The sequence below is a fragment of the Bacidia gigantensis genome (genome assembly GCF_019456465.1).
Source record: "Bacidia gigantensis strain McMullin 20006 chromosome Unknown contig_295, whole genome shotgun sequence".
Lineage (NCBI taxonomy): Eukaryota > Fungi > Ascomycota > Lecanoromycetes > Lecanorales > Ramalinaceae > Bacidia > Bacidia gigantensis.
Window position 1 is genome coordinate 1953809 of NW_025408608.1, and position 24999 is coordinate 1978807.

The 24999-nt window shown below is 48.3% G+C and overlaps 10 protein-coding genes across 10 annotated transcripts; 8 read left to right on the top strand and 2 right to left on the bottom strand.

The window, feature by feature from the left end:
• Nucleotides 1-1161: 1161 nt before the first annotated feature.
• Nucleotides 1162-3875, top strand: KY384_008644 (uncharacterized protein; the record flags this gene model as incomplete). Its single annotated transcript, XM_044817132.1, has 4 exons — nt 1162-1314; nt 1366-1559; nt 2190-2530; nt 3058-3875. The coding sequence occupies 4 exons, from the start codon at nt 1162-1164 to the stop codon at nt 3873-3875; spliced, it is 1506 nt and encodes a 501-aa protein (XP_044666497.1).
• An 888-nt stretch (nt 3876-4763) lies between these two features.
• Nucleotides 4764-6141, top strand: KY384_008645 (uncharacterized protein; the record flags this gene model as incomplete). The annotated part of the gene is made up of 3 exons (XM_044817133.1): nt 4764-5552; nt 5607-5870; nt 5926-6141. 3 exons carry the CDS (start codon nt 4764-4766, stop codon nt 6139-6141), a joined length of 1269 nt encoding a protein of 422 aa, XP_044666498.1.
• Nucleotides 6142-7040: 899 nt separating this feature from the next.
• Nucleotides 7041-8239, top strand: KY384_008646 (uncharacterized protein; the record flags this gene model as incomplete). Its single annotated transcript, XM_044817134.1, has 2 exons — nt 7041-7618; nt 8074-8239. 2 exons carry the CDS (start codon nt 7041-7043, stop codon nt 8237-8239), a joined length of 744 nt encoding a protein of 247 aa, XP_044666499.1.
• Nucleotides 8240-8510: 271 nt separating this feature from the next.
• KY384_008647 (uncharacterized protein) lies at nt 8511-9322 on the top strand (the record flags this gene model as incomplete). Its single annotated transcript, XM_044817135.1, has 2 exons — nt 8511-8723; nt 9233-9322. 2 exons carry the CDS (start codon nt 8511-8513, stop codon nt 9320-9322), a joined length of 303 nt encoding a protein of 100 aa, XP_044666500.1.
• A 1601-nt stretch (nt 9323-10923) lies between these two features.
• On the top strand, nt 10924-11733 carry KY384_008648 (uncharacterized protein; the record flags this gene model as incomplete). Its single annotated transcript, XM_044817136.1, has 1 exon — nt 10924-11733. One exon carries the CDS (start codon nt 10924-10926, stop codon nt 11731-11733), a length of 810 nt encoding a protein of 269 aa, XP_044666501.1.
• Nucleotides 11734-12034: 301 nt separating this feature from the next.
• On the bottom strand, nt 12035-15091 carry KY384_008649 (putative NRPS-like protein biosynthetic cluster; the record flags this gene model as incomplete). The annotated part of the gene is made up of 1 exon (XM_044817137.1): nt 12035-15091. The coding sequence occupies one exon, from the start codon at nt 15089-15091 to the stop codon at nt 12035-12037; it is 3057 nt and encodes a 1018-aa protein (XP_044666502.1).
• Nucleotides 15092-15859: 768 nt separating this feature from the next.
• Nucleotides 15860-16405, top strand: KY384_008650 (uncharacterized protein; the record flags this gene model as incomplete). Its single annotated transcript, XM_044817138.1, has 1 exon — nt 15860-16405. One exon carries the CDS (start codon nt 15860-15862, stop codon nt 16403-16405), a length of 546 nt encoding a protein of 181 aa, XP_044666503.1.
• A 931-nt stretch (nt 16406-17336) lies between these two features.
• On the top strand, nt 17337-18503 carry KY384_008651 (uncharacterized protein; the record flags this gene model as incomplete). Its single annotated transcript, XM_044817139.1, has 1 exon — nt 17337-18503. One exon carries the CDS (start codon nt 17337-17339, stop codon nt 18501-18503), a length of 1167 nt encoding a protein of 388 aa, XP_044666504.1.
• A 532-nt stretch (nt 18504-19035) lies between these two features.
• KY384_008652 (uncharacterized protein) lies at nt 19036-19614 on the top strand (the record flags this gene model as incomplete). Its single annotated transcript, XM_044817140.1, has 1 exon — nt 19036-19614. One exon carries the CDS (start codon nt 19036-19038, stop codon nt 19612-19614), a length of 579 nt encoding a protein of 192 aa, XP_044666505.1.
• Nucleotides 19615-21584: 1970 nt separating this feature from the next.
• Nucleotides 21585-23117, bottom strand: KY384_008653 (uncharacterized protein; the record flags this gene model as incomplete). The annotated part of the gene is made up of 2 exons (XM_044817141.1): nt 21585-23040; nt 23110-23117. The coding sequence occupies 2 exons, from the start codon at nt 23115-23117 to the stop codon at nt 21585-21587; spliced, it is 1464 nt and encodes a 487-aa protein (XP_044666506.1).
• Nucleotides 23118-24999: the final 1882 nt, after the last annotated feature.

The window sequence follows — 24999 nt, forward strand, 5'->3', positions numbered from 1 at the left end:
AGCTCAGAGCACATAGACAATGTAATGTACAGCATGAATCGGCAAATTGCAGCAAGTCATTTGTTTTCGGTTCAACTTATATTGGGAAGGCTTGTTTTACCTCCGGTCTAGATGCTCTCTTTCACTCTTTGCATTTAGCGAAAAACACGGAAGTTTTATCATCTATAGACGAGGAAATAGGCAGAGTATGTAAAGACGCAAGGGTCAGGGTGGGGAAGGTCTCTCGATCGAGCCAACCAGGTACAATAGAGACCTTGAAGCAAACATTAGCTAAAATTATCGGCAGGTGACCGCATAACACAAACCATCCAGCACAACGTTCTTAAAGTGCGCGTCCTCTAATTCCCCAACATTTTCTCCAGCCAAAAGCTCAGCTTGGTGGTCGAGCCAATCAGATCTATAAACTCAACAGATCCAGTTGCAGGCGAGACGTGCAGGATGTTGCTCGACGCACTTCGTGCATCATCGGAACTTGATCTTTCTCATTCTTTGACCACTGCTCTAGATTATTGTCTGTGCGTAGTTTTGTTGAGCTACACGGTGCAGATGCTGGATGGCGGAAATGGGTCTGTCGTGTTTGGGATTATCTGGCAAGGCAGAGGGTATTGGCTGGTCAGTGTAGTCTCTGACAAAGATCATGCACGACGCGGTTGGTGGCCATTCACCTTGCCGGACGTCAGCGAGATTTTCGTCTGTCAAACAGAACGCGTAAGTTACGTGTGTGCAGTATCAGAGGAATTGGCCAGGGCCTCTCGGTCTGGGAAATTCAGTCTCTCACTGTCGCGATAAAACAGCCATGAACGTACAGGACAGCTCGATTCGACAAATTTTCAAAGGCCGCGAAATACGTGACCGATGGCTTTTTGTCTCAACCAGTCTTGTTGATTCGCCTGCTATTGATGAAATTACGCTGTTTCAGTACCGCCCTCTTATCCTCTCAATACTGAGGGGGCTTTTAGTTATGATACAAGCTTACAGCACTGCCTTCGTGGCCCTCCGAGTCTATGCGAGAATGGACGTGCGTAATGCTAGAGCGGAAATTGATAAAAGGCCATGATTGTCCCTTCGGTTCTTCTTCCTTTCTTAAGCATTTGGCTGGCACTTCTTACTACATTGGTCAAATCAGCAACTTGTGCTTCAGATAACTTCATCTGATTCGCAATGGAACAAGCTTCAAACAAGGAAATCGTCATTAGCGATACGCCGTCGCAATGCTGGATCGGCGAGAGTCAATTCAAAGGCTCAGATAAGAATAAATGGAAAGCCTCCATGAAGAATTACAAGTCAAGCCTGGAAAAGGTCAAGTCTGGTAAAGTGCGTTCTCATCAGTCGCAAGCAGTTTTTCAACTTGCTGACGAAGATTAGATGAAGAAGCAAGTTTCTGAGAAAAGCATCTACGAGAACTTCGAACAGCAATATCCCGGAAGGAATCTTCAGGAAGACATCCAGCTATTTGATAGGAATGGAGTGCCAGAGGAATTCAAAGATTGCGGAAAACGGGACGCAGGAGAAGCATCGAAATCTTCAGAAGACAATGCTCAAAAACAGAAGCGACAAGCGTAGGCTGGCTTTGAAAAGGGCAAAATTTGCGCATAAATTGGCATAAGATGAGATGTGGGATAGAAAAACCATGCAGAGTATGCTAATCAGGACTGAAATTAGCTGAGGACGTAAGGACTTAAACCCATGGCCATAGACAACAAGACCAGGCCAGGGATTTAGACAGGTAATGCCAACACAGACTATCAGAGATATCATCTTACAATTTGATATGAAGCGGAATGAGTCCCGTGGCTCAACGAAAGATCTAGGTCTTCCATTTGGCATCAGTGAGCTGCAGACTGACATGTTGCAAAATGGCCATTGTTTCCTGTAGTGTTGTTGTAATTGTTCAGCAAATTCCTTTGAGGCCTACTGTGTTGTTACAACAAAAGAAGGCCTTTGTTCCGTTGTTTACCTTTCACCAGGTCTGACACGCTTTTCTTTTGTTACATGGTGTAAGACTTCAATTCTTGCTACCCTTAATTGTGTCGTACAAGTAATCACATAGGTATAGCAAGAGCTCGCTTCTTTGTAATCTGCCTTCTCACAACATAACTGAAACAACTTTGCAAATATTGTGAAATAAAGTGCGTCGGTCTGTTTCTTCGCAATATCCGTACTCAGCTCTACGAATCTGACCACCCTAGGAGACGCCTCAAAGCACACCCCGCTCAAATCACCTCAGCCATGCCACCCACCCTTATATCCTGCACCGAACAACGTTGCCAAATAACTCACTGCGCCGCTCTCGTCATCAGAAATCGCGCGATAATCAAACAATACTACGATCCAACGTTCGTCTATCTCGAAGCTAAAAACGTGGAGTATCAGAAGGAGATTAAAGCCCTCGAAAAGAAGGAGGAATGGAAAGCCGCACATAAAATGAGAGAGGAATGGTATGAGTCGCTGTCCGAAGAGGGCCGAGTTAGAGATGAGAAGAATCGATGTGACGCTTTGGCAGAGGCGGATTTTGTGAAGCATTGGCCGGGTGAGAATTGGCGAGAGTATATAAGCTAGGACTTGACAAGTAATGGGCGATGGGAGACAGGGGGGTCAAAGACGGCTTTGGAAGGTGCTGAAGAATTCCGAGAAATTCAATCTATGCACTTCTCTCTATTTGGTCAAAATACACGAGATGTCTTTCTCTGAGTGGGCGCAATTGAGATGGCGAGTTTTGATCCAGGTTGATAGGTGTCAGATCCTTCATCTGAGTGAATGACTTCAATGCGAAACTCACTGATCACCTGCAAGGCCTTATTACCTGAGAATTTGGCCATTACTGCCATTGTTGGTTCGTGCTTTCTTTACGTGGATCGTGCTTGCCTGTTGCCACCTCGTCGTGATCGCAACGGGATACTCAAGTCTAGGTAAACGAGTTTTTTGCCGCTCACCTCTTTTGCGCAGCAATCATTCCATTTATTCTCGATGAAGAATATCCTATTTGCGTACATTAGTAAGCGCCTATTATTCCAAGGTATACTTCCCCTAGCTAGTAGTTCCAAAAATTCTCTTGAGCTTTACCCACTATCAGAATGAGCAAGCCGCAACCTCAATACATATACTGCTGCCACTCGACCCGGAACCCGGATTCATGTCATTTACACCTGTTGATGAACCTTGCCAGCAACACGAGCTATTACCGCGATCTTAAGAAGCAACTGGGACTCAAAATTCGCCACTTGCGCGAAGAACGTGAGCTTTTAATTCGCTTTAACAGCCACAATCACCACGATCAGAGGATTCGCCAATTGAACAGGCAAATGAAGTTCGTTCGCGTGAACCAGCTTGCTAAGGTAGATCCATTGAAAGAGAAGCAAGATCGATACGTGATCGGTATATTTGAGAAACATTGGCCAGGGGTGGACTGGCAAACGTATGAATCCCAGGCATACTCGCAGCTTGAAGATGAGGATGATGTCGATGGGTCTTCGATGACTTTGCAGCACGGAGATCGAGGGAATATAGATGAGATTCAGGAAAATGAGCAGTCTGGAGAATGGGAAGGTGTGCAGGAAAGCGAGCAGCACGGGGCTATAGAAGACGTGGATGAGGCTCAGGAAAGCGAGGAGTACGAAGACGAAGAAGATGTGGATGAGACTCCGGAAACTTTGCAGCACGGAGATGGAGGAGTTATGGATGAGGTTCAGGAAAATGAGCAGTCAGGAGAATGGGAAGGTGTGCAGGAAACTGAGCAGCACGGGGCTGGAGAAGATGAGGATGAGGCTCAGGCAGCCGATCAGGACGATATTTCTGAAGTCCTTGATTTCGGCGAGGGCGAAGACCTTGAGCCAGGTATGAGTGTTTTCAGAGAGTTATTTTCTCCAGTTAGGTAGTGGTATTGATTTGAAGGGTGAGTGATGCTCAGTGTCTCGTGGAGGTTCATTCGTTTTCGGAAATCTAAGCTTTGCTCGTTGGCTTGATCGAATTATGCGTGCTTCTGCTGTTGCTCGTCGCTTGGCAGTCCTTATTGCGCGCAGCAGATTGGAGATCTATGAAAATGCGATGCATTAAAGCTAGGCGTCGTGTAAAATTGAGTGTGCTACCTCCCTATGCGGCATGACATCGCAAATTCCGCAGCAAACACCAGGTTTTATCTATGTTTCGTTTTCATCCTCAAATTTTCTTGTTAAGCTTACGAATCCTCTAAGCAACCTTCTTTCGGTCAATTTGACGAATCCATGATTGTGTTCCCATTACTTGTTCCACGGCTCCTTTTACGTCTGTTTTTTAGATGCCAACCGCGTTTTGCAAGCTAGGGCCAGGATGCTGGTCCAGTCTTGCACGCTCTAAGGTATCCGGACAGCTGTAGATTTGTAGCCTAAATACCAGTAATGCAAGAGCCCAGAGAGTCCCTCAATTGTGCTAAGGGCAATCTCTGACCTCCATATTAGCCCAACACAGGAAAGCACAAAGTCATTGAAGTTTGGTCATTGTTCTTTTTAAGCTGAGAAAATGGTTGCCTAGTGGGATATGATGAGTAATCGCGGGGACTGTGAGCGGGGTATTCACCGCCACTCCGTACGACACTCCGCAACTTACTCCCTTTCCCATCATCACGACATCTCGAAGAATCCTGTAGTCAGATTGTCTTGACCTCTGCCAGTTGTAGGTAGCGAGAAGTTGCCAATGCCAACATGGGGTCAAAGACTCCTGAATACGAAGAACGTAAACTCGAAGGTAAAGAGCCCAGGTACTCTACCATGTCCCATATTGATTTCTAAATGTGTCAAGGCGATCCATTCAATTCAAGTGGAACGATCGATGCAGGAGGCGAGCCTCGAGGATCCCATACCTCTAGAGACGGGGACGGCTGCCTTGCAGGAGACGGCAATGATGGCGACAGCGACGATGATGACGGGAAAACAAGCATGGAGCCGCAGACCTCCCTAGTGACCGACCTTGCAGGTGCGAAAAAGAAACAGAAGAAGTCAAAGAAAAAGAAGAAAAAGACAATGTCTCCGCCTGTGTTGCAATCATCGCCACCGAGAGTCCTGTTGAGCGATCTCTTCCCGTCGGGCAAATATCCCGAGGGTGAAATCCAAAGCTATACGAAATCACAGACAGATGCTAGACAAGCACGTGAACAAGCTCGTCGGCAGGTCCAGGATGACGCTTTCCTCCGAGACTATCGTCATGCTGCAGAAGCCCACCGTCAGGCGCGACGATGGGTACAGGACTGCGTCAAGCCAGGTCATACTCTTCTCGAGATTGCAAATGGCATTGAAGATAGTGTACGAGCATTGCTTGGCCATGATGGACTTAATCCCGGAGACAGCCTTCAGGCAGGCATGGGCTTTCCCACTGGGCTTTGCCTCAACAATCAGACCGCACACTACACACCCAACCCAGGGCAAAAGGATGTCGTATTGCAACACCAAGATGTCATGAAAGTCGACTTCGGTGTTCACATCAATGGGTGGATCATCGACAGCGCATTTACTATGACATTCGATCCCACCTACGACAACCTCCTGGCAGCAGTCAAGGATGCTACCAACTCGGGGATCAAGGTAAGGAGCCTCCGAGTATCTCATACTGTGTGGCAATAACTGAGAACAAAAAAGGCGACAGGCATTGATGTGCGCATTAGCGACGTCAGCGCCGCTATCCAAGAAACAATGGAAAGCTATGAGGTTGAGATCCGTGGCAAAACCTTCCCCGTCAAGCCAGTGCGCAATATCACGGCGCATAATATCAAGCAGTGGCGCATTCACGGCGGCAAATCCATTCCGTTTGTGAAGAATTCCGATCAGACGAAGATGAACGAGGGCGAGGTCTTCGCTATCGAGACATTCGGTACGACAGGGCGAGGAATCCTGCATGATGATGTGAGCTCCTCTTCTTTCTCAAGAAAAACGAGAATGAAACCTGACATTGAATTAGGTGGGTGTCTATGGCTATGGCTTGAATCACAATGCGCCATTAAAGACATCTCTGCCCCTGGTGTCCGCACAGCGGCTACACAAGACGATCAGAGAGAATTTTGGAACACTGGTTTTCTGCCGTCGATACCTGGATCGCCTTGGCCAGGACAAGTATTTGGCTGGCGTGAGTACCATGGAAAAGTTATCTTTGCACACGGGTCTTGCTGATGTTTGAAAGCTGAACTGTCTTGTATCGAATGGGATCCTGGAGGCTCACCAGCCTCTGGCGGATGTCAAGGGCTCTTACACAGCGCAATTTGAGCATGTGAGCTCTTCATTCCTGCTGCAATGATGTTCATGTTCTGGCTGACTGTGGTTGAAGACCTTGCTCTTGCGCGAGGATCATAAGGAGGTCTTGAGTCGGGGAGATGACTACTGAAAAAAAGGGTTTGTTCGTGGGGGCGAATTTTGATTGTGCTTCTTTCCTTTTGACCCTTGGAGCTGGTTTTTTCCCCGCTGGGGTTTTCCAGCCCTGTGACGTGAATGCGAAGGGTTTTGTACTCGATTTAAATTTCATAACAATCATTGCAATTCCGTGCAACTTCTACCTGGTTACTGAACGTGTTTATGTCAAGAAATCGTTATCTCGTCAAGCGAGGTGATTGTATTACCCGGTCAAGATTCTTACGGTATGCTATGAATCATAAAAGCCCATACCGACCCCACTTTAGTACTCGGTCTATGAATGCCAAGGCTGGCCAGCAAACGATCGTTGCAGAGTTGGGTTTTCGCGGCTACTTAACCCCTTGTGATTATTCGATTGTCACTTATACAATCGCTCGAGATTCATCATTAGTCTTATTGTATGACCATCTGACCATAAAGTTCTGATTACAAGAGTATGGGGTCCCGGAGACCGGACTCTTATGTATGTCTCGTCTACTTAGGCATTTCTACGAAGGCTATCTTCAGGCAGGTAGGCTCACTGGGCATGCTGTGTACGCCTCGGAGACTATTGCTTGCCTCCATCTGTTGGCCTTAAGCCTCGCAGTGTTTCCTAGTGCCCTCGCAGAGGTGTATAAGTATATTTGACATGTCTTGGTTCCTCTCAAAGTTCACCAGACAACTTGAACAATGGCAGACCAAAATCCTCAATCAGCGCATCCAATCGCAGCGGACGATAACAATGGGTCTTTGACCATCTCATGGTGCCTCCACGAAGAAGATACAGCAGCTTCAGTCAACCTCGAACCATTGCGCAAGGAGCGGCTTGAGATCCCAGCCAATGTAATTAACACCGTCTGCAGCACCGATATTGTCGCGAAGATAAAAACACTACTCACACACAGTCAATTACGCGCACTCAACGTCAAATGCGTCTTATTGTCCGATGTGGGCGGTCCCCTCTCCTCGAATGATCCATTAGGACCGATTTTCCGAGGACTACTTGCCAGAGGGATTGAACCCAGGATAAGGCTAGAGCTTACGACTAACGCTAATCTCCGTGGACAACATCATCCGTTTGAGGATTGCTTAGGGATTGGTCCAATGATCATGAAGTTCATCGAGACTCTCGAGGATATGCATGAGTTGATTGAGAAAAGCGTTGTGTCAACGGACCCTGCGAAGCAAGGAATTGCTCGGCGGCTGAATAGGGGCATGCAGGCTCATGTGAATGTTATCAGGGATGATTTGGAGACCTTTAGAGTATCGTGAGAAGGGATGTGATTTGAATTGTTTAAGGCGTGCTTTTGGGACGTTTAAGGAGGGTTTTTTTTTTTGATTTTAACATCCAAATATGCTTCAGGAAGCTCGGCCCAAGTTGTTGCATGCTGATATGCATCCTTATCTCATTCCACAAATTGTCGATGTAATGCAAACAGGTTTCCCTGAGGCATGCTGCTCGGGACTCTACCTTGCTTGCTGTCGACGATTTTGCGCCACTATTGGCATATTGAAGCGTGAACAAGGGGCATATTATGCCTTGTGATCTCAACGGTCCTCCAGATCACATGGAACTCTCAACCCTTCTACCTAATTCCATGAAAAGTTGACAATTGACGACTACCTTCAACTTCTCAACCTGTTTTCTTCAATCGTCTAATGCATCTCCTTGTCACTCGGAATCCTAGCGAACATCGCGGAACGGACACTACCATGTGGACAGGGGCAGTTTAGCCATCTATAAATGGAAGCCTGTCTGCCAATTCTCCCCGTATGAACCTCGAGCATCGATCAAAACCCGACTACAATCGTGTGGGGATTTTGTGCAGAGTCATACCTCGCCTTTCGAACAAATGGAATTCGCCTGCTATCTCAAAAAATTCTTATGATCAGGCGAACAAGACCATCGGATTTGCCTGATGACAAGTCAACAAGGCCTGATAGAAGCCTTACTGGTGCCAGCTAACAAATCGTTCGTAAGACTCTAACCACAAACCGCAAGTACCTTTGCCTAAGAGATGTTTTCATTTTGCGATCAAACCCTAATTTGCCTTCTTTCGGAATTTTTAGGTCTATAAAAGCCACCAGTCCATGGCTTCACGCTCGCCACGTATCACCAAATCACCACTTACACTCTAAATTTTCTTACTGCCTACCATCATGCCTGACACTGACCTTCAGTGGGATCATCCTCCACCAGCGAATCCGTCCGGCCCATTGATCATTTTTTGGCGGCTCTACGATGCACGTGTTTACAATCCACCGTCTCGGATCAGACCACACGTGGGTCAAGGTCAATTCTCTCTTCCGACCAGTAGACTAAGCGACATCAGTATTGAGCAGATCGTATTCGAAATAACGACAGCTTTTGAAGTGCGTCACTTGCGTGTTCTCAATAAAGAAATACAACTGCTCGGTGCCGCTGATACTTTCCCAACAATCCTATCAACAACAGATGAACTTCTCAGACTTCAGTCTCAGAACGTCGTCCCAAGACTAAAATTCGAATTAACAGGCGACGCTACCCGTCGACCGCAAGAGCATCCTTGCCAAGACTTTCTAAAGTACGGACCAATGATGAAGATACTGATCAAATCCTTACAAAATTTCCATGATAAACATGAGACGACTAAGATCTCGATACCGATTGCTCAAGAACAAAATGAGAGAGCGAGAAGGGGGATTGCTCTGATGTATGCTTGGATTGAACGAAACGAGAGAAATTTAGGTAGACTCAATAGTTCGAGGTGAAGAGTTTGGAGAGGATTCGTGTGATTCTAGCAAGATGTCATGAAAGGTAAGGCGATAGTTATCTGATTTTAAAAATGCACAACGCTCTTTATGCAATTTTTCTGGGCCCGCTTTACTTGATGAAGTATTAGAGTCACGAAATCAATCCGCTGGTCGAATCTGAAGCGAATCTCAAAGACAGATCCATTGACACCCCACATGCAATTGACATTCTTTCATAGCTGAGGGTGGAAAATAGCGTTACTATGATGCAGACTAGACTACCTTGATCCCCTCCAAGCAGCTTCAATCGAGAAGATTCGTAGAACCTAGGCAATACTTCCGTAAATTCAATTAAAGCAGGCAATGAATATGTGGCAAGATCCAGGGCGGAGGGTTCAGTGCCTTGCTTCAACGCCTTCAACGTCGTCATTACCTCATTGCCTACGGCGGTACCACTCTAATTCTTGATATGAAAATTGATGCAGTGTGTTGTTTCTAGGGCTTTTGGTGATGGATGAATGATGCTGAAATGCAAATTGAGCTCCATAATTTACAAAATCCTTCTCATTATGACGAAATATTACAGTGTGCCAATTTATACAGCGAGAAAGGTGGCCTTGAGCAGTCATCACAGAAAGAAATCCAGTATTGGAAGCACAAGCCTTGTCCGACAATTGACAGCCCTCTTTTTAAGTCTCTATCAGCTGGTCATAGAATCCATCGCCTGCAATTTGCCTAACATCTTTTCGAGCTCATCGATCCGCACCTGTATGAATTCATTGAGTACTCCAGCTTTTTCTTCCATCGCTGAGTCCGTCGACCGGGTACATTCCTCAATATGCTGTTGACACTCTGTCATAGCCGTTGCTAATGTCAAAAACGATCTGTTAAGTTTTGAGCGCTCCTGACGCTGATTCCCATTTCCTATTGTCACGATATTCGTGCGTTCCAAGCTCAATCTGGGTATGATACCTTGAGACCAGAGCTTACGCATGTTCGATATCGAGAAGTCAATTGCTACAAGATCAGGCCCCACTAGTAGCTCGAGTGTTTGCTCGTTGAGAGCGTGGATCTCGTTTTGTGACAGCGTTCCTGCGATACTGACCAGCACATCCCTTGTGCAAAGGATTTCTAATTCTTCATGTGGGAACGTGATTTGGCCACAGCGTACAGGTGTGATGCTGTATGGATGACTCAGTGGTGCATCGCCATCAAGTCGCCAAAGGAGGATGAGTGATCTGTTGAGGTTGTTTGTGTAGGGATCAGCCCACAGACGGTCGAAATCGCTGATGATGTCCATTGTTGAATTCAAATAGGATGCTTTAAGGAGTACAAGGAGACTATGATCAGTTACATGAGTATATATAGACTACAATGGGGCAGATCGGAACGCCATTCAAAGGCATCAGACTCAAAGGAGGCGCATGATTAGCCGTATTTGAGCATCGCTCAGGCAACCCATACAATGGATATTGTCTAACATGGTATCGCCCTTTTTAGAACAAAGACTTAGAGTTTTCGCAATGGCCTTTGAACCATGCACTGGCGTACAAAGACCTTGTATATATGAGCCTGCCTGTTTCGCATACCTGGGAACTCCATCGTTGCATACTGTCACCGTCCTACATTGGTCTCTCACCTAAGACATCATAATCATGGATAACAATATTCAAGATCACGACATGAACTCCGAGTGGCCGAAGACCGCACCTCCAACAGCACAGAAAAAGCACAGAAAGAGCAAATAGCCCTCAAGCTTTGCATCGCCATCTTTCCAATCGGTACATGGTACCATTCAAAGGTGATACCTCACTGCTCAGGCTGGTCTGCCAATGATGTAATGGATGTTACACTAACAGCCGAAGCTGGACACTATTACAGATACATTGTCAAACTCCCGCGGGAAAATCTTCCCCAACTACCCTCGTCCTCCTTGAGTAGGGAAGCATTACGGACAGGATGGGCGGACGAGAACAAACTCGGGCCTAAGCTGATTTTATACGGCGAGAGTTGCGGAGGCCTTGTGCTGGAGCGGTTGCCTGGAGAAGCCCTTAATCCACAGACGGCGCCAAAGTGGCTACCGCAAATTGCTGGCTTGCTTCGTAGATTCCATTCCACTAAAGCGGCGGCCTTCATGGAACGCTATGATCCGATAAAGTCCGTGAGAGGATATCTTGACATCATAAAGGCCAACAAGACGATGCCTCAAGCAGACATGCGTCTCATCGATGGCGTATTAGTGAACACTGGAAACAAGGTCAAGGGGCACCCCTGGGTCCCATGTCACAACGATCTCCACTGTCAGAACATCATGCTGAACAACATACCTCAGGGCGAGGATGGGAATCAAGTAGTCGCAATCGACTTCGAGGATTGCGATCTCGCGGATCCGATGTGGGATCTTGCCTACTTCACAGTCAACCTGGGCAGGGAAAATTGCCCGCGTACACTGATGGAACTTTACGGCGTGTCGAAAGAAGAGGAGAGACGTTATCGCGCCTACTTGCCACTGGCAGTTGCGCATTGCGCGGCATGGGCGGGTATGCGGGGAGGCGATTGGTTGAAGCATTGCGGAGAGATGATGGTGAGGCTTAGGACTCTGTTGGGTAAAAACAGTCGAACGGAGGGACATCGTAGAGGAGGCAACTGATAGAATTTGATTAGCGACTCTGAGACAAACATTAGTCGTTGCAGAATCTAATATTTATTCCTCCATCCTCGTCTTTTGCAATATGCCTAAAGTGTTATTTAGTGTTAGATGTAATTTCGACTGCTCACCAAAGTCCTTTCAACCTTGCATCGCGTGTTTACGAGCATAGATATTTCAATATGAACGTATTCTGACAAAATATGGTTAACAGGCAGAGCGCACTTACAGCAAGTTGTGTTCGTAATTAGATTTCCTCGATCTGATTTGGTAGTCTGCTTCTCTATGTTCAAAACTTTTGTTCTCAATTGAAAATATCCTGATTAGCCGCTAAATACTTGGACAGAAGATCGCCAGTTGCAGGTGTCTCGCCGATGGCTTCATTGAGGGTCATAGCTGAAGCCTCGTAAGCACTACGCCGGAATACGGTCATTTGTAGCAAGGCTTCGAATACACTCTTCTCATCCTTGTCAGAAATACGCTCAGTGAAAAGCGAGCTCAGTGGGCCGAGATGCTTGGATTTCACTGCCGTCTGAATCCAGTCTTGATAAGGCACCCGCTCGATGGGGACACCCACCGAGTCAGTCATTGCTTCATAGGAGATCGTGTCCAGGTTAATGATATGCTTGATACCAGTCACACTTTGCCGAGATAGCTCGCATATCAGTCTGGCGCAAAGATCCACCGGTGTTAGATCAATCTGCCAGTCTTTGCCGCCTATCTCGTCTAGAGTGGGCGCAGATCCAGTCTCTATCATTGAGGCGAGGAGCCGTACAGTGAAGTCGTCCTTGGGGCACTTGAAATTCTTGGTGTTGCCTAGAAGTCGCCCTGGGCGCAGTATCAGTGCGTGCCCTCCAAGGCGCGCAAACTCCAGAACTAATTGCTCTGATACCCACTTTGTCTGCCCGTATCCGGTCAGTATCTTCTTGCTTAGGTTCTGAACAGGGACTTCACGACCTTGTGTAAGGTCGGTGCCAGCGCCGAAGAAGACTGAAAGCGTTGAAATATAGGTGAGTCGCTTCTGTGTGAGGGTGCTGGTGAAGCGCAGGATTTCAACAGTGCCAGTCACGTTGGCTTCTTCGAGTTCTTCATAAGAGGCTATGAAGCTGACAGCTGCAGCGGAATGGAACACTGTATCTGTTTGGCGGGCTAGATCCATGTAAGTGTCAGCTGAGAGGCCCATCAAAGGCTTACTCACATCTCCGGCTTTGGCTTGGATGCGATCTAAGAAAGTTTCATCCCACAGACCCCAAGTTTTAAGAGCGCTCCTTGTACGAGTTAATGCGGCATCATCGTTTTTAGCACGGACAATGCAACTCACCCGAGTAGCGTCGTCCTTGAGGAGCTCCGCGAGAAGGTGGCTTCCAAGAAAGCCTGTCGCGCCCGTGAGTAGGACATGTTGGTGACGCTCGAGCAAGGACGAACCAATGTTGTATGCAATGTCGTAGGGAAGCTCGACGCGATTGGAAAGATCTTGACTGATCATGTTTGCCGTTTGGCCCATGCCTCCAGTCACAAGCTTGGTGAGCTGGCGTAGGGAGATGTTTCGTCGATAAAATTGCCCCAATTGTATCTTGCTGCCGAGAGACTTGTTGAGGTGCTTCAATACTAGAGAAGCTTGTAAGGATGAGCCACCAAGTTCGGCATACGTCGTATCCTGTTGCAAGATCTGCTCAAGGGGTAAATCAAGAGCCTCGAGTAAGGCTTGCGCGACCTTCTGCTCCATCAATGTGAGCCCGTTATCCTTGCCGTTGTTATCGAGATTGGCAGTGACATTGGGGTCCGGTAGAGCTTTGACGTCAAGCTTCTTGTTGACAGAGAGTGGCAACGCGTCAAGGAAGCAGATACTGGTTGGAATGCTGTATGACGGTAATCTAGCCCGCATCAGCTGATCCAAGTGAGTAGACAGCGCTTCCTTACAGTCGGGACCGTTTCGGCATCGTGGCACCACATATGCGCTTAGCTTCTTTGCCTTTTGTTCTCCGCGGACGATGACTGCGGCATCAGTGACAGCGTAATCGCTTCGAAGGACACTTTCAATCTCTTCTAGCTCTATACGCTGCCCGTTTAATTTCACTTGTCTCGTGCTTCCAATGCGCCCCAGACATTCAATCTCGCCTCCAGGTAGGACTCTTCCAAGATCTCCAGTCTTGTAAGAGCGATGACCGTTGGAGGCATTTATGAAGAAGCGGTCAGCGTTCAACAGCGGCATGTTGATGTAACCATGTTTGCTGACGCTTGGGCCCGAGACTACGATTTCTCCAACCTCGCCATGACTGACAATGATGTTTTGGTCGTCCACAATGCTGATATGTGCATTCATGATAGGCTTTCCGATGACAGAGGCTGAGAAACCAGCCGGTATTTGGCCATTGTAGTAGATCTGCTTTGTGCTGCAGACGGTAGCCTCAGTTGGACCATAGGCATTGATGAGCTTTCTACCAGCACCCCAATTCCGTATGAGCGCCTCATCGGCAGCTTCCCCTGCAAGCACTAGAGTCCTCAAAGAAGGAAGAGGCTCTTGTATGCAGGAACGGAGTACGGAGGGAGTGATGACAGAATTGGTGATTTTGTGTGTGCCAATGGTCTTCAGCAGATTACCAGGTAAGATTTCGTCCTCTTGTGGCACATACAAGGAAGCGCCGACCATCAAAGCGCCACATATATCCCGGATTGAAGCGTCAAAGCAAAATGGTGCGAAAAGAAGGATTCGGTCGTTGGCGCTGATTTCCTCGCTGTACTCAATATCAGCAACCAAAGTGGCGAGATTGCCATGCGTTATCGAGACGCCTTTCGGGTTGCCAGTTGTTCCCGACGTATAAATAATGTACGCCATGTCGTAGGAGTCAGCGAAGACCGAGCTTTTTCGCGCCGGTAGATCACAAACCCGATCGAACTGTCCCTTGTCGTCCAGACAGATCGTCGCCTGAGCCTCGAGATCGAAGCCTTTCTGCGCGGCAATACTGCTGGTGGTGATAAGACAAGAGAGGCCGCTATCTTTCATCATGAATCGCATCCTATTCCCAGGAAGTGAATGATCAAGTGGCAAATACACACAACCGCTCTTCCAGGTTGCAAGCATAGCAACGACATACTCGAGACCTCTGCTAAATGCAACGCCAACGACGCTTCCCGGTACGACATTCAAAGCCGTTAGACGAGCCGAGAGACAATCCGCTTGATGATTCAAGTCGAAATAAGTCATGATTCCCTTTCGGCTAATTACAGCCACTTTCTCCGGCTTCTGTGAGACGACATGTTCAAATACATGTATATTGCTATGAGTGACTGAGAAGTTGGGAGTGCGCTTCCTGAAGCTTGTTGGCGAAGTGACCGAGGGTTCGATGGTACAAAGAGACATGGGCAGGACGCGATTGGTCGACCGAAAAATGCTGATTCAGTCGTATTTCCAAGGTTCTAGGAACAAGTTAATACGACAAGGGTATGTTAGTAGTCAATGTAGATAAGAGACCTTCAGCGATACCCAGGTCCGCGTAGACATAGAGGTTGGGGATATTTAAACCGTGCAGGTCTTGAGAACAATGTCGTTATTGACAATGCCATTGTCAGCCCAAAAGGACTCGTATAACTTGTGCCAAGCGTCATCACTCCTGCCGATAGGTGTAGCTTTATCGACTAGATTCGGTGACAGGTAGCGACATCAAGAAAGTCCAACATCGATTAGCTAAAACGAACTTGAGCATACAGAGTCGCCGTAACCGAGTAAGGGTCATGTTGATGAGCACATATTTGGCTCTCATACGACAATGACATTGTTAGGAGGACTTTTGGGCTAGGAATGGCTACTTTGAAGATTGCCGCAATTTGGCGGCCCTTTGTATCAGCTTTGAGTCGCGACAATGGTTGCTTATTTCTTTTTTACGGGCCAGCTAACCTCTCAATGATAGAAATGACGGACTAAAGGCAGGCAACTAGCGTACGTATTCTTTCAAGGTCCGCTCATAGAACTTCTGGAAGCTCTATCAAGATTCCACTGCGTCTGATCTGCACCAGCGATCCAATCTCTCGCGCACAGTCCTATTTGGGGCGGTCAGCGACGCAAGGAACGATCCGAGCATATTGACCTAGTGCTTTCGACCTCGTGTCATAGCGCCGACCATCATACAATATGCCGGAAATAGGCTCTGTGCTCATTGAGTCTCAAATGATGAACGATCGCACAGTCAGAACAGCAACATGTCAAAAAGTCGAAGTGAGGGTACAGAAGACCATCTCCAATCATCCACTTCCTGCCATGGCCCTTCGTATGCTGTTGGGAAAGCTACTGCGATTCTTTGTCAGTGTGGATGGCAGAGTACCTTATTTATCGACCCTTCACATTGGTATACCAAAGGTGACTGAGATTCTTCTCGAAGGGAACGTGAGGCAACACTTCCACGTCATTCGAAGCCTCCTGGGGCCGCTCCGCAGCATTCTGCGTCATTTGTCAGGCCCAGGAGATATATTGAAGACACTTCTCCTCAAGGATCTTGATGAGGCAGGTGTCATGGATCCAAACCTCATGAGACGGCTGGTATCAAACGCAGCCTTCGGCGACACCGACGAAATACTCGCTCCACCAGAGGATTTACGCCAGATCTGGAAACCTGTGGCGAGAGAGCGAACCGCGCCAGACAACGGTGGAAAGTTCGGCAAGTCCACGGGAGATTTATAGCGAACGGATCTTCTCGTCCACGAGTGCAGCGATCCGCCTATCTCAGAGTATGAGCTCCAGGAGCTTTTCGGCACAGACGCCACCTTCGCATCTCATGGCGAACGAAGGTTACCGTATGAGTGTGGAGCGAAAAAATACACTCTTGTGGAGGATGATCCATGGGTCAAAGACTGCACGGCCAAGGGGCTTTTCGCCAGGAGTGGTCCCTCCGGTACCGCGTACCGTTATTTGAATCTGTGGCTTTTATTTGGAGGGTGCCAAACAAAGCTTCCAGAGCTGCGACTGGCCTTGGTTGCTCTCATGCTGGGTGGAGAACATCATTCAATCATTGAAGTCATGGCGGTGTGTGCCCCCATTCTTGGTGAAGCTGCCCCTGGCAGTCTGGACGAAATGCTGGAAATCATGGTGCCGCGTGATCTAGTATTAAAGCAGGGAGGGCAGGTAGCTTGCTTGACGCAGCGCGAATTCCGATGCAGCCTCAAGACTTAGATAGTCATTGCCTTGGTGGAACTAGATAGAAGAATGAATTGAGAGCCTTGGCCTAAAACAAGAAGAATGAAAGCCATAAAGGACCCATTTGAAAGCCTAATGAGTTAGGGATCATGACTTGCAGCTCCCTCCGCCCTTTGCTTTTGTTGTAGAAGTGAGGTACGTGCATCGACGAGCCAAATTCTTCATCACCGCCATGCCAAGACATTTACTCCCATGACGTCACTCCTCAATCATCATCATCAATTACTCATTGTTTGTCTTTGTTTGCCTAAATGTTGCGATTACCTACATTGTTTCCTCCGCTTTGTCTCTGAGTCATTCGTTAAAATGGTGGACTTCACGACTCATCAACATCTTCAACCATCATCATTCTATACTGACCTCCCAATCTCATCCACTCGCCGCAATCTACTACAACTGCATCAGCAACCCAATCGCCATGGCTACATCTACGGGTCTCTTACCACTCACGCCGGATGAAAAGTACGATCTCATTGAATCGAACCTCCAAGAAGTCATGCGAGAGGACCTCATTCGCACTATCCTGCCAAATCGTCCACTCCGAATTTACTGGGGAACAGCCACAACGGGTCGCCCACACGCAGCCTATTTTCTGCCTGCTATCAAGATCGCTCAATTTTTGAAGGCCGGGTGTGAAGTCAAAGTTCTCCTCGCTGACCTTCATGGCTTCTTAGATGCCGACAAAGCACCAGAAGGTGTCCTAGAGTTTCGCGCTCAGTACTACGAGCGTACGATCCGGGCCATGATTCAGGCTGTTGGTGTAGACTTGGCCAATTTGACATTCGTTCGCGGGAGCTCCTACCAGCTGACACCTGACTTCACTCGTGCCCTCCTACGACTCAGTAAGCGCGTGTCTGTGCATGACGCGGTGAAGGCTAGCAGCGAGATCGTGAAATCCACTGGCGAGCCCGCTATGGCGGATGGCATGTACCCAATGATGCAACTACTGGACGAGGAATGGCTGGGATGCGACGCACAATTCGGTGGCACGGATCAACGCAAGACGTTCGCACTTGCGACCGACACAATGTCCAAGTTGGGTTACAAGACCCGCGCACACTTAATGAACCCAATGGTGCCAGGTTTGACCGGTGGCAAGATGAGTAGCTCTGATTCTAAATCGAAGATCGACCTGCTGGATGATGCAGCAACTATTCAGAAGAAGATCAGCAAGGCAGTCTGCGCGCCTCGCCAAGTCGAGGGCAACGGCATCCTAGCCTTTATGCAGCACGTTCTACTGCCCTACTCGCAATTGCAGTCATTCGATGGAAAGACCTCAGCCATTCAAGTTACGTTGAAGGATGGAGTAGAGCCCACTGCCTTGACATCGTTTGCCGAGGTCAAGGAGGCCTACAACGCCGATGAACTGACGCCGCAGATAGCGAAGAAGCTCGTTGCAGACACTCTTGTCAAATTGACTACCGAGATTCGTCAGAAATATGAGGCTGACAGTGAATGGCAGTCCATCGCCGAAGCTGCTTATGCGACGCCCCAAAAAGCTCCCACAAAGCAGAAAAAGGGTAAGGAGGACTCTACTAGGAAAGTCTCTGATAATACGAGCTCGTCCGAAAACATTCACAAGTAGAGGATACCAGTAATCTGGCACAGAGAATAAGAATGACAGGCGAATACATAGAACATAGTATCTGCGAAGATCCACCTTATTGATTCTTACCTAAAATAGAAGCCCACGCATTTGGCACTCGCTGCTTGATAGATTTCCAATCGCCACCATCAACAGAAATAATCCATTTTACCTTTCCTGATCGCTATTTACTTTCTCCAGAATGACAGTCGCTCAGTATTTCACTTTTCACTGTTTCGCAGTCGTAAGAATCTTCGCACGGTGGAAGAGCATGATTTAAAAGACTTTTGGTAAAGTCAAAACTGCCAAAACTGGCTTGTGGCTCTTGCCTGAGTTATACAATTGATGGCTTGATGAATTATGGTAAGTTCAAGCCTCAACCGACAAGTGAGCTATCGCTGCCGACCGTGAGTCATCCTTGAGAATTAGTGGTCGCACACATAAAATTGGTCGCACCTCACTCCCAAGTATCCTCCATCTCTCTCACAAGAAACTTATTCTGTTGTTTATCCTGGAGTTAGATCCGAAAATTATGACGAAACCTAAGGACAAGTCAATTTCAAAGTCTGGAAGTGCGCCAGACCTGCAGCCACCCATAACGCTACAAACCCTTCGTGAGAACCTGGACCTATGGTACAGGCTTCGGGTCCTTCTTCATGACTTCAACAACGTCAAAGACCCTAGGTCCGAGCAACGACTCTCGTGCACGACCCATCCGCTGTACATCAGTCCGCCTTACTTCTCAGACGCCGACTCCTCCAACATTCGAACGGCGCTATTAGTCGAAACCTCAAGCTCTTCCGCCACTTTCAACGAAGAGACTATCACCCTGCGGCCAGAAATGACGGTGGAAGAAGCAATTCATGGTGGCTTGAGCAACTTCCTTGAAGGGCGCAAGGCTAGCGGTGACGCCAGACCATGCGGACTACACGACATGCTTCCAATCTACAGCGCAGTATTCGGGATTTTAAAGGAGCAGCTTAAGGACGAGCGCTTCATCAGTCGGGTGCGGAAAGCGGGACTTGGAGACGCAGTGGGAAAGGAACAATGCGCCGGCCAGGGGGGAAGCGAGAAGAAGCCTGCTCGGGGCAAGGGCAGGGAGCGAAAATAATGATGGCAAAGCCTTTCAGCATTATTGAGCATGGAGAATGGGTGTACTACCCTAATTTGTCACAACATCGCCCTTTTGCAGACACAGTTCTCCGAGTTTTGCAGTTCAGCGGGCTGCCTTCGAACCTGACTTATTCCCACTACTTAACCCCCAGCGGCTTCATTGCGAGAAGTCCATCAGCTCCGTCCCTCGTCACCAAATCTACCCACCAGGCTAGATATAAGCCATACAAACACAAATAGTATACCCACGAGCTCCAGACCTGCAAGTACTGATAGACTTCAGAGTCGGGGGGCCACATTTGAATTCAACCTCCCCCATCGCCATATCAGCCCGCCCCCGCCGGCCGTGAATCGCCTACGACCCCAAAACCCAACTCCCTATCCAAAAATATTTAATGAATGAACAGTGCATCGACTCACAACTCTACCCAAATCTCTTTCAGCGATGCGGGACAGCTGGTACCGACTTTGTGTTTCATACCCCCGGCTGATGGTGCTGGGTTCAACTTCAGGAGTGGCATCGCGGAGGGCATGAATGGCGAGGGGGAGAGCCAAGAAAGTGGCTGTGATGTGGGAAAGCTGTAAATAGGCATATTGGAGAAGCTTCGGTGGACGTGGGCGATTTTCTAGTGTGAGAGGAGAAAAGGATTGTGATTAGGCTGGGGTGGCGATATTGGGTGAAAACTCATCGTTTTGGTCCTCCGAAGATTGGAAGTAGAGGTAAGAAATCTGGGATCGGTGTGCATCGCGCAAAACGATTCATAGTCCTGGTCCAGACTCAAAGCCTCGCTATGAGTACGCATTACTTGACAATTGCTTGCCGACATACATTTCCCTCCCCTCTAGAACGAAGACCCTCACGCGCAAAACCCATTTGACGCCTCGTCCCCATCATTGCCTCTCATAATCCAGTCGGACGAGAGCATCTATTAGGGTTGCAATTGATAACATTACAAATCTTCAGCACTTGCCACGTAGGTATCTGACCCTTTATATACGAGCTATCTCCCCCCACCCAAAATTTAGTCTTGATGCAATGCGCCGGTGAGATGGATTGACTTACTAGTCTATTTTCTCTGTTGCAGGCGTGCGCATCTTTCGGAGGACATAGATCGCCTACTTGTTTTGCGGTGTGGAGACATACAGCGCGGCGGAATATTGCGGGGACGGCTTCGGGGAGAGCGTATGTGCTTGTTGCGAGTGCGAGTGCGAGGGTGGTGGTGGTGGTGAGGAGATTGAGCTGCATTGATGTGGGTGGGGAGGCCTTCTCGCAAGTGGGGCTGGGAAAACTGTGGAGGAATAGAGTGTAGCTTTGAATTATTCTCGAACTTGTCAACGTGCATGAAGAGAATGAGGGTTTTTGTGATGAGGAATCATGGGTCTATAGGTTTTCGCTGAACAACCGCCTGACGAAAGCGATCAACATTGGTGGAGAGTTTCGTCGTCACAGTGCAGCTTGCGAGTTGTCTATGCCTCTTGCGAGGACAAGGAAGACTATGGCATCTTTGGATAGCACCTGTGACTCTCGCCCATGGCGTGTCAAGCTTTCGAATCACGATATCTGGGTCTCTCACCAAGAGAACTGGGTTGTCTAGTCTAGCTGTGGGACGGCTCTGTGTATGACCTTCTGTAATCACCCTTCTGCGGCGAACCTTATTGGATCTACCAGGTTCCAGCGTATGCAAAAGAAATAGCAGTCATCAGGATGGCCTTGATAATAAGCGTCTGGTCCTCGCTTGCGAGACACGGAACCCGGTCAAGGGATGGAGGCTTCGCCGGTTCGGTAGATGAAATGGCTCCCAGGTCACTTGGTGCAATTTCTGGGATATCAGGAAGTCTCTACTGCTCACTGAGTTGAGGAGCATAGGAAATGATATCGTGAGCCATAGCTTTGCCCCGCAGGTCCATCGGAGATATGTATCAGACGCCATTGGTATTCTGCTGATCTGAAAGAGTATCGACCTGCTTTCAACTCCCAGGGAGTTCAGAAGCATGCCAGTCACCTGCGACTTCGGGGCAATGCTCAGCAGCAGGGGCTTCTTTTATGGACGTTGATCCGTCTAACTCAAGCTCACGTGCAGCATTGTCAATTTCGACCAATGGTGGAATAATGGCTGTCGATCCGATGGAATTCTCCAGCTCTGGCTTCTGGGAGGCCCGTTTATCGTTCTCTTCTCGCGATTGTTTCCTTCTCCTACTTACATAGAAGGAAAAAGAACCACCTATCACAACCCCCACGATGACTCCGATTGTACTGCCAACGATGATTCCCTTTCTACCACCAGAGGGATATGACACAGGATTTGTATTTGCGCCGCCACCATCGTTCTTCGTCTTCAGGATAGTTGGCGCTCCTCGCCTTGCAATTGTCTTGTTGAACAAGCCAATATTTTCCCCAAGCACTTGTTGCCATGAGCTTGTGGGGTTTGCGCCGCCACTTGGGCCTCCCCCGACGATGTCGATGACTGCTTGTGGTACCTCATACGGCTTGTTGATGAGAGCCTGGTTTTGCCATTCAAATGTAGTCAGATCCAGCATTCTCAGCGCAGGAGGACTATCGGTGCAAGGTTTGTCAATTGTCGAAATACTCCCTTCGCCGCCCAAAACGAACATATAACGGTCCTTATAAGCCAAGCAAAAATGATCTCGTCTACCATCAGACTTCTGCCCAGCAAGACTGTCATCAGTAGTCGACGCGTTGATCTTGATCCAATGGAAGGCAGGCATGATCAGGGCATAGAGATCTGCAAAGGGAGGATCTCTGCCTGCGATACCGCCATAGACGGTTATAATGAAACTCGAGTCATCAGGTGCGACGCTGAGAGCTGAACAGAGGTCACATCGTGGCGGTGGTATATCGCCGGTAGCAGTCACCTCGATCCAATGACCAGCTGCAATGTCGAAGATCTGAATCTGCGACATGCTGCGTAGAAATGTACTGTTGAAGCTTCGCGATTGACGAACATCGCGATATAGACCAGAGTAGTTCAACGTTTCCGAGACAAGCGGAGGCTGAGAAATCCAGCCGCCTATAGAGACCAAAACACCAGTGGCGCCATATCTCACATACTGCGTGGTACTTCCAGGGAGATATGGCATAGGTATACTGGGATCGAGCTTCCAAATCAGATTGGAGCTATTGGAAACATCGATGGTGATCAGGCCATGGTACTTCTCGCTATATAAATCTTGACCGTAATCTGAAAATACACGGGTCTTGGCGGAGAAGAAGGATGCTGACCCTCCGGCATCGTGAGAAGACGCCGGGGTGTATAAATTAAGGTTATTCGAGACATTGAATGGATCTTTAGCCCTCACAACGTCCCAAGAGTCGCTGAGGATATCGTAAACTGGCAAAGTAGACTGTCCGACACTGGTTGTGTGCTTGTCGTAGCTGTTAAGGTAGATTTTGGTCTCATTGGCACTATGTCATGTCAGTGATCGCTGTTAACCTCCCAGAGTTCTCTGTGGCTTTCACTGTCCTACAACTTACTCGATCATGTACCCAGTGGTGCTGTTGGAGGACGCAGAAGACCCAGCCGTATGTTTCAGCAAAAAAGTATCTGCGTCTGGATGGATGTTCACAGGAAATGAGGTATTAAGGTCCAAACAGAAAAGATGGTTGACTGTAAGAAGATAATAAGTATCAGTGACGGTCTAGAAAGGGCCGGAAATGCTGCACACTTGGCGTTGCTTCGTCATCCCCTACAAATTTGATTGCACTGCCATCAAAGTAAAGCCGGTCTTGTAAAATTGCAGCTTCGTTTTTCAGCTCATGAATCAGTAAAAGACATTTTCACTGCGTACCTCGTGTTCCTTGGATCTGGCAGATGTCTTTGGCTGATGCGAGATTCAAGAAAACAAACCTGAGAAACAGCAACCACAGACTTCCTGGCATTTTCAGTATCTTTGTCACTATTTCGTGGCTGTTCCTATTCACTAAATACCTCAGAGTGAAGTATGTCCGCTAGAAGCGGCCCAAAGGCCACTTTAATCACACTTCGTGTCCATCGTCCTTGCACGCACGGTGCTGTGGAAATCCCGTCATTCTTTCAGAAACTCTCAGCGCAGATGCAATGCCGCTTACAGCAGAATCTCTCTTTGTAAATCGACGATTGTTCAGGCAGTGAAGTGCGGATACTGCGTCTCCCTTCTGCCGTGTGTCAGCTGCAGTTGTGTTTACCGTACCAGCCATGAAGTTCGTCGCTCAGAGAAAGTTCAGCTCATCATGTAGCTTGAAATGGCAAGTTCAAAAATCTCCGATTGAAGAATGAGTGAAAGACACGGCGGCTATAGAAAGTCTCCCAGCGAACCAGAGACGCCGCCTAACCTAGCCCTATCTGCTTACGGCCACAAACTCAGCCAGCCCAGGGACTCGACGAACATCAGATGGACCTGCGTGAAAGCCACAGACCTAGCCAACCCAAGGATTTAATGGCTGCTAAACTCATGGGGCCTTGCGTTGAACCCATAGAGATGGTTGGGCGGCAGATGTTGCCTTCTTGCAGCTTGCTTATAGATATCGTATGCGTCATTCTCTGACTGGAAGACATGCGAAGTGCAGCGGCATCAGCAGAGCCCCGGTCAAATCATCGAAACTGGTCTCCGGTGAAGCCGGCAAGCCGAATGATGTTGCGTGGCGCGCGTGAAAGGAAACGGCACGAGCCATCAGGCGCACTTCTCTATCCGCACTTTGATAGAGGCGCAGGATCAGTGCCGTTCCACATGCCGAATCCCAGAGCGAGTGATAGCAACCGCACCGGCACTGCTAAATAGCCTTATTACGCAGAGAAACTGGCACTATGGTCTGCCTCTAAGCCTCTCCAACAGTCCCTGCATCTTCAATCAACGTCGTGAAAACCGTCATGACACCGACCTTTTACGTCCCTCCAGGAATCTTCCTATGCACATGCACCTCATGAACCGCAACAATGACGACTACCGGCCGCGGTGAGACCTTGCAGCCTCACGTAGACGGCGGGAATACTACTGGATAGGGTAGACTTGAGAGATGATTTGTTATGCGTGGCAGCTCAAGCACTGATGGAATATCAGGGAGCTAGCCACGGATCCGCCTGATGCACCAACGGTAGAAGGATTCGCCTTCAATGATATGAATTGGCGGCCGACCTAGACTAGCCAAAAGGCTTATTCAATTTAGATGGTCAGCTATCTCTCCGGCCATTGAGGCCATGTAAAGATTGCAAAATTAAGGTGGTTCTGCGCCAAGCTACTTCTTTACCGGACCTGGCTATCAGGGTCATTGGATCTTCTCGATTGTTGGGTATTATCCTTCATGCTTGGTAGCCTCGTGGTCCTCATCTCAAGAGAAGTGGCGTTAGCGGGACAATTGATCCCATCATCACGCTTGGTTCGCTGTCTG